Source organism: Mixophyes fleayi, chromosome 1 (genome assembly GCF_038048845.1).
Source record: "Mixophyes fleayi isolate aMixFle1 chromosome 1, aMixFle1.hap1, whole genome shotgun sequence".
Taxonomy (NCBI): Eukaryota; Metazoa; Chordata; class Amphibia; order Anura; family Limnodynastidae; genus Mixophyes; species Mixophyes fleayi.
In genome coordinates this window covers 357645035-357662540 of record NC_134402.1, presented here as the reverse complement: position 1 = coordinate 357662540, position 17506 = coordinate 357645035, and the positions used below count along the sequence as shown (strand labels likewise).

At 43.3% G+C, this 17506-nt stretch overlaps 1 protein-coding gene across 1 annotated transcript; it reads right to left on the bottom strand.

The window, feature by feature from the left end:
* Nucleotides 1–14506: 14506 nt before the first annotated feature.
* On the bottom strand, nt 14507–16754 carry LOC142108893 (nuclear apoptosis-inducing factor 1-like). The gene is made up of 3 exons (XM_075192858.1): nt 16479–16754; nt 15954–16162; nt 14507–15589 (listed from the first exon to the last, which is right to left on the bottom strand). Exons 1-3 carry the CDS (start codon nt 16706–16708, stop codon nt 15426–15428), a joined length of 603 nt encoding a protein of 200 aa, XP_075048959.1. The 5' UTR covers nt 16709–16754; the 3' UTR covers nt 14507–15425.
* Between the last annotated feature and the right edge of the window lie 752 nt (nt 16755–17506).

The following is a 17506-nucleotide window of genomic DNA, read 5'->3' as shown; positions in this document are numbered from 1 at the left end:
CAGGAAAACCTTAGTACCGCTAGTAGCGAAATAAAAAAAGTGGAAAATAAATATAGTGTGCAAAATAACAAAAATAATTCTAAAATGGCAGATCAACTGCCATGCCTCACTGTGTTATATTAGTTGATCCACTAATATCTTATTAGTATTATAATCATAAGTGATTCTATTTTATTGTGAATCTCATTACTGCAAAATCAATCAAGTATATTGGTAACTATAAATCTTGTTTTAATTCCAAACATTTTAATACAGAGACAAAATAGCCTCTATTGGGTCAGTCAATTTGGATAGATGATCTAAATTACATGGGGTCACTGAGTATGGATATATATAGCAGTCAGTGTCCTTAATATAGTATCTTCTCACAGTAATCTTTTTTCAGAAAGGTGTGCTGTAAAGCCACTATCTCGTCCTTATTATTAATCAATAGTCAATCCCCCTTATGGCTCTTATTTATAAAAGTAACCTGAGATTGATTCAGCAATTTCTTCAATAAGATCCTGTCTGGCTCATCCATACCCCTAAGTACCTCTATTACCATCTCCAGTGTACTCTATTGTGACAGCTCCAGTTCTCTCATCACTACCATTCAGAGCTGCTATGTCATCTGGGACTCATCAACTGTTACTACGAGTTACCTCCACCACTCCACTCCACTGGGACAGCCTCTGGCTGTGTTGAACTATTGCTGCTCCAGTACTTCCATTACCATCTCCAGAGTACTTCATGGTGACAGCCTCTGTCCTCTTGTTGTATACCACAGAGCACCTCTTCTCCTAGTGACTCATTGGCTGCTGACCGTCAGCCTATATTATTGTTGTGCCTGTATTTATACCACTCATCTCTGGACTCCATCGTCTCCATCCACTTCACCTGGCTCCTCACATAATTTTGCTGTACACTCACTCACGGGACCGCGACCTGCAGACTTGGTGCAGCTAAGACCATACCTCCTTGCGGGGGTTCATGGTGAAAACCACCTGTCTGTTAGACTCCGCGCCCGTGGTTGGCTTAGCCATGTTCAGCAGAGCCTAGGGATCAATTTCCTGTAAGCCAACCGTGACAGTAAGAACAGGCCAAATGTCTGATCCCCTGGTGAAGCCTTCAGCAAGAGACTTGCTAAAGCATCTAGTTTCACGCAACAGGATAGCATCCAACGGCAACTGTTACAATGTTTCCAGACTCTGACCGGTCGCCTGGACATTCTACAGGCTGCTCAGCCATCTGTTGCTGTCTCTCCTCAAGACCAGCGCTCTACTCCGCAGAGTCCATCCTCTTCTCTGAGGCTACCTACACTGGCAAAATTTGATGGGGACCCCAAACTCTGTCGTGGTTTCATTAACCAATGCTCCATACAGTTTGAACTACAGCCCCCAAATTTTCCTTCCAATAGGTCTAAAATAGCTGACATTATCTCCTTGTTGTCCGGTCAGGCCTTGGCATGGGTCTCTCCCCTATGGGAGCGAGAGGATCCTTTACTCAGCACCTACTTAGTCTTCTTAGCTACTTTCCGGTGGATCATTGACGAGCCCGGACGAGTTTCTTCAGCCTCTGCCAGCATTCTCTGGCTTCGTCAAGGTGCTAACACAGTCGCCCAGTATGTCATTGAATTTCGTACCCTTTCCCCAGAACTGTCCTGGAATAATGACGCTTTGGTAGCAGCATTCTGGCAAGGGCTATCAGACAAAATTAAGGACGTAGTGGCACTCCAAGAACTTCCTACCACTCTGGATGCGATAATCTCTCTTTGTAATAAAGTGGACCTTCGCTTCCACGAAAGGTCAGCAGAGAAAGAACATCCTAACTGCTCATCCTTCAAATCCGCTCCTCGTTCTCACTCAACCTCTCCTACTCCTGAAGAGCCTATGCAGATCGGAAGGACCCGCTTAACATCCAAAGAGAGGGATAGGAGACGTCTTAACAAGTTATGGATTTATTGTGGTGAGCCGGGTCACTTTCTGAATTCCTGTCCAAAGAGGTCGGCAAATGCCAGGCCCTAGTCTGCTCCGGGGAGGTCAGACTGGGGACATGTAAATCCTTCCCATCCTCCGCTTATATTCTCACAGTTTCCGTATTATGGGGTTCCTCTGAAGAATTCTCTCAAGCACTAGTGGATTCGGGTGCTGCGGGGAATTTTATTTCCTGGTCTCTAGTATCTCAGTGTTCTATTCCTGTGTTACCCTTAGAGGCACCTGTTAGCATCACTGCCATTGATGGGTCTCCGTATTGGGGTTCTGCATTCCGAAACAATCTCATTCTTTGTTTTGCCGCACTCTACCACTCCCATTATCTTAGGTCTGCCCTGGCTTCGTATACATTCTCCTAGCTTGGATTGGAATATCTCTGAAAATCTGGCCTGGGGATCTCATTGTCGGTCCAATTGCCTAGCTCAAGTCAAGCCAGTTAAGATTCTATCTTCCGCTTCCAAAACGTTTCTCCCAGGATTACCTCCTCAGTATCAAGACTTCGCAGATGTATTCGATAAGTTCCAAGCTAAGCTTTTGCCCCCCCCCCCACGCCCTTGGGATTGTCCTATAGAATTGCTCCCGTGGAAGGATCCTCCCAGAGGAAGAGTCTTTCCACTTTCCCAGCCTGAAACCTCAGCCATGTCAGTATATTTCAAGGAAAATCATCAGGCTGTCTGTCTTTCCAGCCAGAACGGGCTTCTTTTTTGTAAAAAAAAAAAAAGGATGAGTCTCACCACCTCTGAATGGAAGACAGCATTTAATACCCGTGACGGTCATTACGAGTACTTAGTTATGCCCTTCGGACTTTGTAATGCTCCAGCTGTCTTCCAAAATTTCATTAACGAGATCTTCAGAGACCCGCTCTATTCATCTGTGGTCGTCTACCTGGACAACATCCTCATCTTCTCCCAGGATGTTCATTCACATCACCAACATGTCATTGAGGTTCTGTCTAGGCTCCGGAAGAACCAACTGTATTGTAAGTTAGAGAAGTGCTTCTTTGAAGCTTCCTCCATGCCATTTCTAGGGTATATCATCTCCGGTTCTGGGCTACAGATGAACCCTGAGAAAGTTCGAGCAATCTTGGATTGGCCACGTCCCGCCACCCTCAAAGCCGTGCAACGCTTCTTAGGGTTCTCAAACTACTACAGATAATTTATCCTGGGGTATTCCACCATTGTTGCCCCATCACAGCCCTCACGAATAAAGGGGCCAATATCAAGGATTGGACGAAGGAAGCCTTGGAGGCATTCACATTTCTGAAACGGGCCTTCTCTTCTGCACCCATCCTCAAATAACCCAATCTCTCGCAACCATTTTTTCTAGAAGTGAACGCCTCTGCTATTGGAGTAGGAGCAGTAGGAGCCCAGAAGTATCCTCCTAACAAACTTCTTCCTTGTGCCTTTTTCTCCTGCAAGTTTCTACCCGCAGAACGGAATTACACGATTGGAGACAGGGAGCTGTTGGCCATGAAGTTGGCTCTGTCAGAGTGGCGTTATCTTTTGGAGGGGGCTCAGCATGTGGTTGCCATATTTACTGACCATAAAAATTTGTTATACCTACAGTCCGCTCAGTGCCTCAACCCTCGCCAGGCCCGTTGGTCACTGTTCTTCTCTCGTTTTAACCTCTGTGTGACCTTCAAGCCAAGTCATCTTAACAAGAGAGCAGATGTACTTTCCAAGTCCTTCAACTCTGACCTGAACTCTGATCTACCTCTCAGTCGTCCCATCTTGGATCCTAAATGTTTGGTAGGACTCACTACGACCAATTCTCCTCCTGGGAAAACATTTGTCCCTGCTTCTCTTCGGAAAAATTACTCTGCTGGTGTTACGCCTCCAAATTCTCTGGACACACGGGGCTTCTCAAGACTTATGAGTTGATATCCCGCTCCTATTGGTGGCCTACTATTCGATCAGACGTCAAAGATTTTATAGCTGCTTGTAACGTATGTGCCCAACACAAAAGTCTTCGTGCGAGTCCTATGGGTCCATTACAACCCTTGTCTATACCCACCAAGCCCTGGACTCATATCAGTATGGACTTCGTTACTGACCTTCTACACAGTAAAGGATGCAATACCATCTGGGTCATTGTGGACCGCTTCTCTAAGATGGCCCACTTTGTTCCTCTCACAGGTCTGCCGTCTTCATCAGTCCTCGCTCAACACTTCATAAAAGAAATCTTTCGTCTGCACGGTTGTCCCATGGAAATTGTATCTGACAGAGGGGTTCAATTCACCTCTAAGTTCTGGCGTGCTCTCTGTAAATCCCTCGGTATACAACTCAGCTTTTCCTCGGCCTATCACCCACAATCCAACTGCCAAACTGAAAGGGTGAATCAGGATCTGGAGACATTCATCACGTTATTCTCTTCTGCCTCCCAGGTCAATTGGGTTGACCTCCTGCCATGGACCGAGTTTGCACATAACAATCTCTTCCATGAGTCTTTTGCTTTTTCACCACTCTTTACGGTTACTGGGCTTCATCCTCTGTTTCCCAAACTTTCTCCTCTCCCACCCACCCATGTTCCGGCTGTTGAGGTTACCATTCGTGACTTTTCCACCATATGGACTAAAGTGGTTGCAAATCTTAAAAAGTCTTCCGGTTCCAGCACTCAAGGTGGGAGACAAGATCTGGCTATCAACTCGGAATATTCGCCTCAAGGTTCCCTCCATGAAGTTTGCAACTCGCTTCATTGGACCCTATAAAATACTTCGGGCCATCAACCTAGTGTCCTACAAGCTTCAGCTGCCCGCTTCCCTTTATATCTCCTTCCATATTTCTCTTCTCAAACCCCTCATTATCAACAGGTTCTCCGTTCCAGTATCCACCTCCACAGTACCCAAATTTTCTCAGCAACAGGAGTTTGCGATCACACAGATCCTGGATTCCAAGATCTCCAGAGGAACCACCAAGTATCTGGTAGATTTTAAGGGCTTTGGTCCAGAAGAACGTTCTTGGGTCAATGCTTCTGACATCCATGCTCCAGCTTTGCTCCGAAGATTCCATGCTCAGTTTCCACAGAAGATTTTGTATAAGCGTCCAGTGGCCACTTTTAAAGGGGTGGGGGGGTACTGTAACGCTCCGGTCCCACAGATAATACCTGTCTCGTTACCTGCAGTCCATTCATCTGGAAACTGCCATGTCCCAGCATCAGACATTCTCCAGTTCATTCATTCAGCTATATTCAGATCTGTACAGGTGCAAGCCTATTGCACTTCAGGACCTCCTCCATCTTTTTCATTGGCTAAGCACTTCTGGAGCACTATTTAAACCTCCTGGATTCACCTGCCTGATGCCTGTTCTTCAAGCTCACTTCCTGCAGCCTGTGGTTCTGGTTCCTGTTCTCCTTGTGGTTTGCCTGTATTCCAGTCTGCTCTCAGTTCGTGGTCTGTGCTAAATCATCGCTGTTCCAGTACCTCTCTTACCATCTCCAGTGTACTTCATCGTGACAGCTCCGGTTCTCTCATCGCTACCACTCAGAGCCGCTACTACACCTGTGACTCCTCAGCTGCTATCACGAGTTACCTCTGCTACGCCTGCCTGCTCTCAGTCTCTGGCCGTGTTGAACCTTCGCTGCTCCAGTACCTCACTTACCATCTCCAGTGTACTTCCTTGTGACAGCTCCAGTTCTCTCATCGCTACCACTCAGAGCTGCTGCTACATCTGTGACTCATCAGCTGTTACCACGGGTTACCTCCACCACTTCAGTCAGCCTTCAGCCTCTGGCTGTGTTGAACTATTGCTGCTCCAGTACTTCCATTACCATCTCCAGAGTACTTGATAGTGACAGCCTCTGTCCTCTCGTTGTATACCACAGAGCACCTGTTCTCCTAGTGACTCATTGGCTGCTGACCATCAGCCTATACCCTAGGTTCCCAAACTGTGCGCCGCGGCTCCCAGGGGTGCCGCGGCGCTGTCACTGGGGTGCCGCGAGCCAGACATAAAAAAAAACAAAGAACACATAAACTTACCAATCCGCCGGGCGCCGGGACCCAGCAGCCTCCTCACCCCCTCAGCAGCTTGTTACTGACGTTGATATTCAGTGACAGCTGCGGGAGAGAACTATACAGTACATATAGAAATTTAACCACATTTTCGAGATTTAATGGTAATGTAGGGCTATTACTCAAACTGACCTAACAGTAAAGGTTATGTGTCCTGTGAAAAGTGTACACTGGCAGGTGTGTAAGTATTAGTTTTGTGTAAAGTGTAATACTAAAATCTGGAGTGCACTTTGGTTTGGGGCCATTCTTAGACATTGTTAGTTTTCAAAGGATGGCAATTATACAGTATTATGACTCATTAACCTTACTATTTAGCATAGAATAAAGCTATTACTCATATTTTAGTATGTTTTGATATTGATGCATATCTATTATTACTCTTAAATTGTATTAATGTTTGTTTGTTATATCTTTCCTCTCATTCTACATAGGAGACAATGCGTATCCCTCCTGCACTTGGCTCCTCACTCCCATCTTGAATCCACACACAGAGAAGGAGGAGGCCTATAACTCGGCTCATCGGGCCACCAGATCGGTCATTGAAAGGGCGTTTGGAGTTCTTAAGGCGCAATTTCGATGCCTTGACCGGTCTGGTGGTGCCCTCATGTATGAGCCAAGGAAGGCCTGTAAGATCATCGCTCTGTGTCTGGTGTTCCATCCGGAGTGGGGCTCCAGGGGTCATGGAGAAGGTTGCTGGGGTGGACGAAGCGGAGGAGGAGTAGGTTGAGGAGGAGGAAGATTGTGAGGACCCCCCTCGTGAAGCAGTGCGTGGCTCCAACTACAGACAGTATGTGGTTGAGAGAAACTTTTGAGGTAAATGAGTTTTGGAACTGTTTTTAAACAACAAAGCTCTCTGCTGTAATAATGACCAAGCTTACTCAAAATATGAATCACTAATGTATGGCCAGTCCAAATGTGGATAGAAATATACATGAGCTGGTGTGATAGTGTGTCCTAATGGTAAAATCAATGACAACCTGTAAGTTAGTTTTCAATTGTGTGTTGGATGTCTCGTTAAATGCCCCAAAGTTTAACATCAGTGTCTTTTGTAAAATGCACCTTAATGTGTTTGATTTCATCTACTGGCTAATGTGCCTACATCAACGTCCTTGGGTTGAAATGTAGGGTACAGTTTGCACAGTCCAAACTTTGCAAATTTGCTGCTTGTATTAGCTATTTAACTAAAAGCCAGAATGGTCTAGTATGTAAATGTCCCCTAGTGTCAAACTGTTAATGCCAAATCTTTGTATTGAAATTGTAGCCTAACACTGGTCAGTCAGGCATGTAAGGTTTATATGTTTTTGTGCAGCACATACAGTGTTGAGAAGTGCACATTTGAGACATTTTGTTTGTGTTTCTTATATATACAGGCTGTTTCTACCATCAGGCCGATTGTGCTGGCCTCAGTGCCATAGCACTTTCCATTGGAGTTGGTGGATGTTGCCATGGTGAAAGCTGTTGACAAATGTAAGTATCTATAGTGTTTTCAGCACTAAAATGTAACTGTGAAGTGTGTGTGTGGCATACAATAATGACGTTTGTAAGCATTAAATGTGTGGGTCTGCTAAGTCAACGTATGGCCATGTGCTATGTATGTTACTTATGGGTTTGGGGTTACTTTCCTGTCAAATAGAACACTCTGAAACCAAGATATAGCTCAAACACACAAGCCAGTATTAGAGAATACTGTGTAGAACCTTACAAGACCTTTGGAACATTTCAATACAGTGGCCACCTTCTATTTCACCAAGGCATCAAGTAGGTACATAAATACAAGTTAGTTGTGAGCTAATATTGGCTTACTAAATGTTTGTTTCACATTCAACAGGGCACGTTGGCGTGGGTTTTGGAGTTGTGCAATTCGTGTTTCCCTACATGTTGAAGTATTTCTCCATTGCTCCAAGCCTGCTTATGTATCTATTCACTTTGGCCAGATTGTCAGCTCTTCACCAAAAGGAACTTTGCCACACAGAGCACTGACTTCTTTGCTATGTCTCAGCCCAAGTGGTGAAACAGTCCAAGCTGGTTTGCCTTTTGGAGTTGTGCAATTCGTGTTTCCCTACATATTGAAGTATTTCTCCATTGCTCCAAGCCTGCTTATGTATTTCTTCACTATGGCCAGATTCTCAGCTCTTCATCCAAGGAACTTTGCCACACACAGATCACTGACTTCTTTGCTATGTTTTTGGTTGCAAGTTTGGAATCTATGTAATAAATAAATCTTAGCCTGCAAATATGTCACCAATCTGTCCCCAGGAAGTATTTTCTGATTACTATACTGCAGTGCTTCCTCTTTGCATACACAACGATCCATACGTAGTGCTTTTGTAACCATTGTGGAAAATGTCTGCTTGTACAATATTTTGAATCAATGTGTGGTTCTTTTGTCCTTTGCCACAGATATACCGTAGGCTACAAACCCACTCTCTGGAGTGGATTTAAACTAATAGCCATTATGGTTAGTTAGGAGGTTTGTATGTGTGGTTGCTTGTTTACTAGCCAATTTGTAGTCTTTTCTGAACTTGAATGTCAACATGGTATGTGTACACAAACCTCTTCATTGTGAAATATACTATGTATAAAAATGTCCCTTAAATGTTAGAAGAGTCACCTCAAACACTACCAAGCTTTGGACCTTTTGCAAACAGGGCCAAAATAGACTTCTGGCCCAATTGCCACTTTCAAATACAAAAGTGGAAGCTGCTCAAATCAATTTATAGGCCATAACAGGTGCTGAAAGGGTGGGGTTCTCCTGCAAGGAACATACACACAACATTTTTTCCCCCAGCACACTGCTATAGCCAGCAACAGATCTGCCATTTCTACTGTAGATAAAAATGCAAAAGTCTTTGTTGCACACATTTGCAAATGTATGTTTAAGCCATCCTGCCACGCCAAGGCGCTTTTGCATATAGGATGGTCCTACTCTAAACAATGAGAGTCCCTATATTTGGGCCATACATATGTGTTTTTAAATTGAGAGCTAACTTACCAAAGAGGTACCCCAGAAGCCTCCAAATAGCAATCCAATGTCAGCACTCCCCCTCAGCTACTGACACCAACATGCCTCTCAGACAAATACAAAAGTGGAAGCTGCTCAAATCAATTTATAGGCCATAACAGGTGCTGAAAGGGTGGGGTTCTCCTGCAAGGAACATACACACAACATTTTTTCCCCCAGCACACTGCTATAGCCAGCAACAGATCTGCCATTTCTACTGTAGATAAAAATGCAAAAGTCTTTGTTGCACACATTTGCAAATGTATGTTTAAGCCATCCTGCCACGCCAAGGCGCTTTTGCATATAGGATGGTCCTACTCTAAACAATGAGAGTCCCTATATTTGGGCCATACATATGTGTTTTTAAATTGAGAGCTAACTTACCAAAGAGGTACCCCAGAAGCCTCCAAATAGCAATCCAATGTCAGCACTCCCCCTCAGCTACTGACACCAACATGCCTCTCAGACAAATACAAAAGTGGAAGCTGCTCAAATCAATTTATAGGCCATAACAGGTGCTGAAAGGGTGGGGTTCTCCTGCAAGGAACATACACACAACATTTTTTCCCCCAGCACACTGCTATAGCCAGCAACAGATCTGCCATTTCTACTGTAGATAAAAATGCAAAAGTCTTTGTTGCACACATTTGCAAATGTATGTTTAAGCCATCCTGCCACGCCAAGGCGCTTTTGCATATAGGATGGTCCTACTCTAAACAATGAGAGTCCCTATATTTGGGCCATACATATGTGTTTTTAAATTGAGAGCTAACTTACCAAAGAGGTACCCCAGAAGCCTCCAAATAGCAATCCAATGTCAGCACTCCCCCTCAGCTACTGACACCAACATGCCTCTTAGACAAATACAAAAGTGGAAGCTGCTCAAATCAATTTATAGGCCATAACAGGTGCTGAAAGGGTGGGGTTCTCCTGCAAGGAACATACACACAACATTTTTTCCCCCAGCACACTGCTATAGCCAGCAACAGATCTGCCATTTCTACTGTAGATAAAAATGCAAAAGTCTTTGTTGCACACATTTGCAAATGTATGTTTAAGCCATCCTGCCACGCCAAGGCGCTTTTGCATATAGGATGGTCCTACTCTAAACAATGAGAGTCCCTATATTTGGGCCATACATATGTGTTTTTAAATTGAGAGCTAACTTACCAAAGAGGTACCCCAGAAGCCTCCAAATAGCAATCCAATGTCAGCACTCCCCCTCAGCTACTGACACCAACATGCCTCTTAGACAAATACAAAAGTGGAAGCTGCTCAAATCAATTTATAGGCCATAACAGGTGCTGAAAGGGTGGGGTTCTCCTGCAAGGAACATACACACAACATTTTTTCCCCCAGCACACTGCTATAGCCAGCAACAGATCTGCCATTTCTACTGTAGATAAAAATGCAAAAGTCTTTGTTGCACACATTTGCAAATGTATGTTTAAGCCATCCTGCCACGCCATGGCGCTTTTGCATATAGGATGGTCCTACTCTAAACAATGAGAGTCCCTATATTTGGGCCATACATATGTGTTTTTAAATTGAGAGCTAACTTACCAAAGAGGTACCCCAGAAGCCTCCAAATAGCAATCCAATGTCAGCACTCCCCCTCAGCTACTGACACCAACATGCCTCTCAGACAAATACAAAAGTGGAAGCTGCTCAAATCAATTTATAGGCCATAACAGGTGCTGAAAGGGTGGGGTTCTCCTGCAAGGAACATACACACAACATTTTTTCCCCCAGCACACTGCTATAGCCAGCAACAGATCTGCCATTTCTACTGTAGATAAAAATGCAAAAGTCTTTGTTGCACACATTTGCAAATGTATGTTTAAGCCATCCTGCCACGCCAAGGCGCTTTTGCATATAGGATGGTCCTACTCTAAACAATGAGAGTCCCTATATTTGGGCCATACATATGTGTTTTTAAATTGAGAGCTAACTTACCAAAGAGGTACCCCAGAAGCCTCCAAATAGCAATCCAATGTCAGCACTCCCCCTCAGCTACTGACACCAACATGCCTCTCAGACAAATACAAAAGTGGAAGCTGCTCAAATCAATTTATAGGCCATAACAGGTGCTGAAAGGGTGGGGTTCTCCTGCAAGGAACATACACACAACATTTTTTCCCCCAGCACACTGCTATAGCCAGCAACAGATCTGCCATTTCTACTGTAGATAAAAATGCAAAAGTCTTTGTTGCACACATTTGCAAATGTATGTTTAAGCCATCCTGCCACGCCAAGGCGCTTTTGCATATAGGATGGTCCTACTCTAAACAATGAGAGTCCCTATATTTGGGCCATACATATGTGTTTTTAAATTGAGAGCTAACTTACCAAAGAGGTACCCCAGAAGCCTCCAAATAGCAATCCAATGTCAGCACTCCCCCTCAGCTACTGACACCAACATGCCTCTCAGACAAATACAAAAGTGGAAGCTGCTCAAATCAATTTATAGGCCATAACAGGTGCTGAAAGGGTGTGGTTCTCCTGCAAGGAACATACACACAACATTTTTTCCCCCAGCACACTGCTATAGCCAGCAACAGATCTGCCATTTCTACTGTAGATAAAAATGCAAAAGTCTTTGTTGCACACATTTGCAAATGTATGTTTAAGCCATCCTGCCACGCCAAGGCGCTTTTGCATATAGGATGGTCCTACTCTAAACAATGAGAGTCCCTATATTTGGGCCATACATATGTGTTTTTAAATTGAGAGCTAACTTACCAAAGAGGTACCCCAGAAGCCTCCAAATAGCAATCCAATGTCAGCACTCCCCCTCAGCTACTGACACCAACATGCCTCTCAGACAAATACAAAAGTGGAAGCTGCTCAAATCAATTTATAGGCCATAACAGGTGCTGAAAGGGTGGGGTTCTCCTGCAAGGAACATACACACAACATTTTGTTTACAAGTGGCCCCACACCCAAATGGCAACCACAAAACCCACACAAACACTCAATGTAAACGCGTTTGTGTCAGACGCTAGTGGAGCATTTTTGGAAGGCCGTATACACATTACGTGTAAACCAACTTTGGGACAGCAGATAAACCACTATCCACCCTTTTCAGTGTGTATTTACATTGTAAGCTATTTGTGAAATGTAATATATCACCTATATTGATCATTGGTCCAGCCATGCAATGTTCCATTCCCAGCCCACACAGATACTCCATTTTTGCTCTACTAAAATGTGTCTGAATACACACATTGTTAGCCAGCACACACTGGACATGTTTTGTGCCCTTCTCAATGTATGCTCCAAATAGTTTGTGTAGAAATTTGAGATTGGATCGTGGTGTATAAATGTGTCATTGCTTGCCAATACAATTTACATTGCTAATGGCCTCTGAAAGGGGCCAGCCTCCAAATTAAGCCACATTCAGGATGGGTTTCTCTTCAAGTCAGATCTGTCAGTGTGTGTGTGTGTGTGTGTGTGTGTGTGTGTGTGTGTGTTTGTGTAAAGAATCTTTAAGGATACTTTGTGGCATAGTAACAACTATGCCTGTTGCAACATGATAGCAAATGTAAGGAAATCACTAGTACTTTCAAAATGTTAGACATCACATTACTCTTACATAAGAAACGATTCTATTTGTGTGCTACATGCTAAAACAGTCAGTATGTAATTTATGTGCCAAACAGATTACTCATTTGCACCTCTTGCATTTTGACATGGTTTGGGTGAGGAAACTTATTTTATAAATGTTTTAATGTTAGTGGCTTTAAGATTAAGACTCCATGTTAAATTTTCTTTAGGGGCCCCATCTTATCCAAGCGTGTCTGCCCTAGCACACATTAGTCCTTTGACTGTTTAATGTCTGGGTGATATTGTAATAATGTATTAATGGTATTGTGAGGCTTCATAGTTGATAGTTTCATGGTTTAAGCTTTTGCTAAATCGGTAACTCTGTGTATTATCAAACAATCAAAACATACCTAAATAAAAATTTGATGAGGTTGGGCCTAATTTCAATTACCAGGACCTTGCTTTAATTAAAGCAACTACTGTAGGAGAGCTTCAACCTACTGACCTGGCCTCTATAAAAGTGTATGAATGCAAGTGTTCATAAGCAAACAAACACAATGGCCAGATTCGGACAAAAAGCCATACAGACTGACGTGTTGTATATATTTGGTCTGGTTGGGCCAGCTCAGACCATTGTGATTTATTACATCACTACTGGATAGTGCAGTTTTTAAGACAAATGAGCTCTTGGACATCCATCACTAGTCGATGGAGATAATGTGTTGTCTACTTACTTGGATAACAGGGTGTGGTTCTTTGGCAGTGGTAATAATTTCCAATCCTCCCTGTGTATTATATTACAAAACATTATTATCCAGACACACAGCAAACAGCTCACACAACACTATAGCCTTTGGTTCTTTACAAAAATATGTGCCTATTGAAATAAGGACAGGAATGACGCTGTGCATTAGCACTATTCTAAAAGGCTAATGGCTTCGTATATATTGTAAATGTGCCCATATTCATACCGGTTACATATTACATACAGGTTACATATTAAAATAGGCAAATATCCTTGACTGGAGGAATTTTGCTACCTAGCAAGGAACACTGTAGTAGTTATATCCTTTGTTCGCCACCATTTACTCACACAAACCAAGAGACACTGCAACTGGGGTAAACTATGTCTGATTTTGGTAGCCATTACCCAGTATGAGATTAGTTAAAAATGCACCTATTATGGCTGCCATTCACATGACGCTAGTTTAAATGTTAGAGATTTCCAAACCTGATTAGTGATGTACATGTGTGCTGAAATTTAGAGCTTTAATCTGCAGATCCAAGCCATGCTTACATTAAATATTTAGCAATGTGTTGACTATGGAGAAATTAATGTCATGCATGGGTGCTTTGTCATGTACGACACCACTAAATAGTTAGTGGTCAAAGACTGAAATTTAGAGATAGGCATAAGGGCCCTGATTCATTAAGGATCTTAAATTGAGAAACTTCTTATTTCAGTCTCCTGGCCAAAACCATGTTACAATGCAAGGGCAGCAAAATAGTGTTCGGTTTGGCACACAAGTTAAATACTGACTGTTTTTTCATGTAGCACACAAATATCTACTTTAAATATCAGTGTTCAAATAAGCTATCAAGTATTTGTGTGCTACATGAAAAAACAGACAGTATTTAACTTATGTGCAAAACAGAAATCTAATTTGCACCCCTTGCATTGTAACATGGTTTTGTCCAGGAGACTTAAATAAGAAGTTTCTCAAGTTAAGATCCTCAATGAATCAGGCCCTTAGTAGATATAAACTTACCATTTGACACATAAATGTCTTGTCAGACATGTTGCAAAAATTAAATTAAGGAATGTAGACTCAGTGTTCTGAGTTAACAATGTCATTAAACTTATTAAAAAGTATAGAATTTTAAAAACCATCCTAAAATATGCTATAACATAACAGCCACATAGTTTTGGTATGAATATAAAATTTAATATAAACATAACAAGACGGGTTTTTTTTACACCTTAAAAAATAAATAAATAAAAAAACAAAGTAAAATCAAGCAAAAATCATTTTTTTCCCCGCTTTTTCGTTGGAATTGCTTCACACCGACGGGTGTGACTTCTGGTTAACCGTGATGTGGAGGAGCCAGAGGAAGCATCCAAACTCACAAGGGGAACAGATTGTGTCCGACACTGTGAAGGTGCATGGTCATGGCCAGGGTGGGTGGCAGGGGGCAGAACAAGGGGGGTGGCAGGGGGCAGGCCAAGGGGGGTGGCAAATGCATGGGCAAAGGACATACAATAAAGATTGGCTAGGGTCGGGGCAAGGAGGGAGGAGGCAACAGACGGACCAGGGAGGAAGGAGGCAACAGACGGACCAGGAAGGGAGGAGGCAACAGACGGACCAGGGAGGGAGGAGGCAACAGACGGACCAGGGAGAGAGGAGGCAACAGATGGATCAGGGAGGGGGGAGGCAACAGACGGACCAGGGAGGGGGAGGCAACAGACCAACCAGGGAGGGAGGAGGCAACAGGCGGACCAGGGAGGAAGGAGGCAAGAGACGGACCAGGAAGGGAGGAGGCAACAGATGGACCAGGGAGGGGGGAGGCAACAGACGGACCGGGGAGGGAGGAGGCAACAGACGGATCAGGGAGGGGGGAGGCAACAGACGGACCAGGGAGGGGGGAGACAACAGACCGACCAGGGAGGAAGGAGGCAACAGACGGACCAGGGAGGGAAGCAGGAACAAACAACTGGGGCTAGGAAGTGAATAGTCTGAAATGGGTGAAGGTAATGTGCCGGAGGTGTGTTGGGAGTGGGCATGCAAGAGATCACCCAGGAGTGTTTCTATAGTAGACATTGTGATATTTAGAGTAGCCATTTGGGTGGTGAGTGTGCTATTGAGAGTGGTGAGTTGTTGCTCCATGCGGGGTAGAGTGCTCGCTATTTGTGCAAGGTGAGTGTTCTGTGATACAGTGTATCTTCAAATCTTTGGGATGCGAGTGAGAGTGCCTGCACCCTTGCAAGTTCCGCTGGATCCGTCTGAGGCTCCTCCACATCATGCTCAACTTGCTCCTGCACCTCTGGAGCAGCCTGGTGTTCACAATCTGTAGATAGAGAAAAAGAAACAAGAAGATATTAAATCCAAACAGTAACGCTAACGTTTTTATTTGTAGAAATTTTTAGCCACGCGTGATGTAGCATTGGTAAAGTGTAAGCTTCCATGGAATTTGCAAACAGGCCTTGACAGTCCACAAAAGCAGACATTGGCACTTATGGTGCTACCTTTTTCTAAAAGCCCAACATATTGAGACATTTTGTCTTCAGTGTGTACATTTCATTTCCTACTATGTGATAGGCAAACACATTGTGCCATTAAAGTTTTACAGAAGACACATCCTGAGAGTTGACACATGTGCAGATACAGACACAAACATTAACAGACATTAAATAATGAAACGCATCATGTACCTAGGGGAGAGTGCTCTCCTGTTCGGGATGGGCTAGAGCCAGTGTCTATGTCGCCCACCACAACAATCTCAACAAGAGCAATTGCTGCACTTGCACGCTCCTCTAGGGGTGTTAAATATGTATCCAGGGGAGGACCCCCACCAGTTCCTTGGGCATGTTTGTGCGCCCGCACCATTTTCGCTTTAAGGCGCCCTTTATAGTCTGCCCATCTGTGCAAATGACAAAGATTATGCCGTGAAATAGCAGCTTACAAACGGAAAAGCAACTTCATTGTGTAATTTTGCTAATCACACAAAATAACAAAACAACTTGTAAAATGTGTGGGCCTTTTCCAGCGTGGATAATGTAGAAAACTTAACATGTTAATGTGACAAAGTCCCATGGTGATTTTGTATTAGAACTAAGGCCCTGATAGAGAAATGACTTACAGACACAAGGTGGGTTAAGCTCACAGTTGTCTAACTAGTACTATGGTTATAGTCATCCAACCTAAATTTGGCTTTAGAACAAACATTTGATTTGTACCGTTTCTGAACTTCTTGCATTCTATGGTCGAAAGTAGATATTTTATTTATTTTGGCGGTGATTTCCACCCATTTTTTGAGCACGTTCATGGCCATTATTGGGCGATCATCATTGTGGAACAGCAAGATGACTTGATCCACTAGTACTTCCAGCTCCGCGTCTGAGAAATTTGGCCACTGGCGGCTTGGCAGCCCTGGGGTCCGCTCAGAGCTGGGCCCTGCATCAGACATATTGCTCTAGAAAAGAAAACAGTCAGGTGCAATGAAACATTGTAGGCCAACCCACCCCCTTACAGATTGCATTTGCCAGACTCTATCCTATGTATCAAGCACATGCCCCTTAATCTAAAAAAAACATTGTTGTTTCTATATATAACCAACAGTAACTTAGGCAACTGTATTTTAAAATTATTTGGCTAAAATAACTAATTCAACATTCTGCTAATACTACCACTCTCCACTTTATAGTTTATTACATTGTTTATCACGTTGCCAACACAGTTAACTCACTTATCTCCCATTCAAAATCCTGAGCAGGAACACAAGAATGTGATTGGAAATGTAAAGTGATTGTAAAATACAGCCACCACCAGGATTAAGAGTGTAGACTAAAAAAAATTTAAATTTTTGGATTCATCCAAATATGTACCTAGATATATTTGCAGTAATGGGACCATCATTGCTAGATTCAACTTATTAGTGTGTTTGTTAGGGGGAAGCCCATTAGCATAGTGTAGCATTAAATTGTATACTTTCCATGTACATTTTGAGGGCAAGGCCACTCTTTTTTTTTTTTTTTAAGCAAGCAAAGTAACTCATAATTCATCCTAAAAAAACTGCCTCCATAATGTGAGACAAACATTTTATCACACTACAATTAGATCACATAAAATTGTACTTACTGTTTGTTGATGAGAAACATATCACCCAAAACTAACACTTGTAAATGTAACTTGGCCTGCCGTGCAAAATAACAATTGAACAGGAATGTAAGCTAAGTCCAGGTGGGTTTAAAAGCATGATTTGATT

What these genes read in the sequence shown, in the direction of transcription:
- LOC142108893 (XM_075192858.1), bottom strand. Translation starts at nt 16,708, where the DNA reads ATGTCTGATGCAGGGCCCAGCTCTGAGCGGACCCCAGGGCTGCCAAGC. An exon ending in ATGCAAGAAGTTCAGAAACG is followed by an intron (nt 16,163 to 16,478) that starts GTACAAATCAAA and finishes TCATTTGCACAG; the next exon opens with ATGGGCAGACTATAAAGGGC. An exon ending in AGGAGAGCACTCTCCCCTAG is followed by an intron (nt 15,590 to 15,953) that starts GTACATGATGCG and finishes CTCTATCTACAG; the next exon opens with ATTGTGAACACCAGGCTGCT.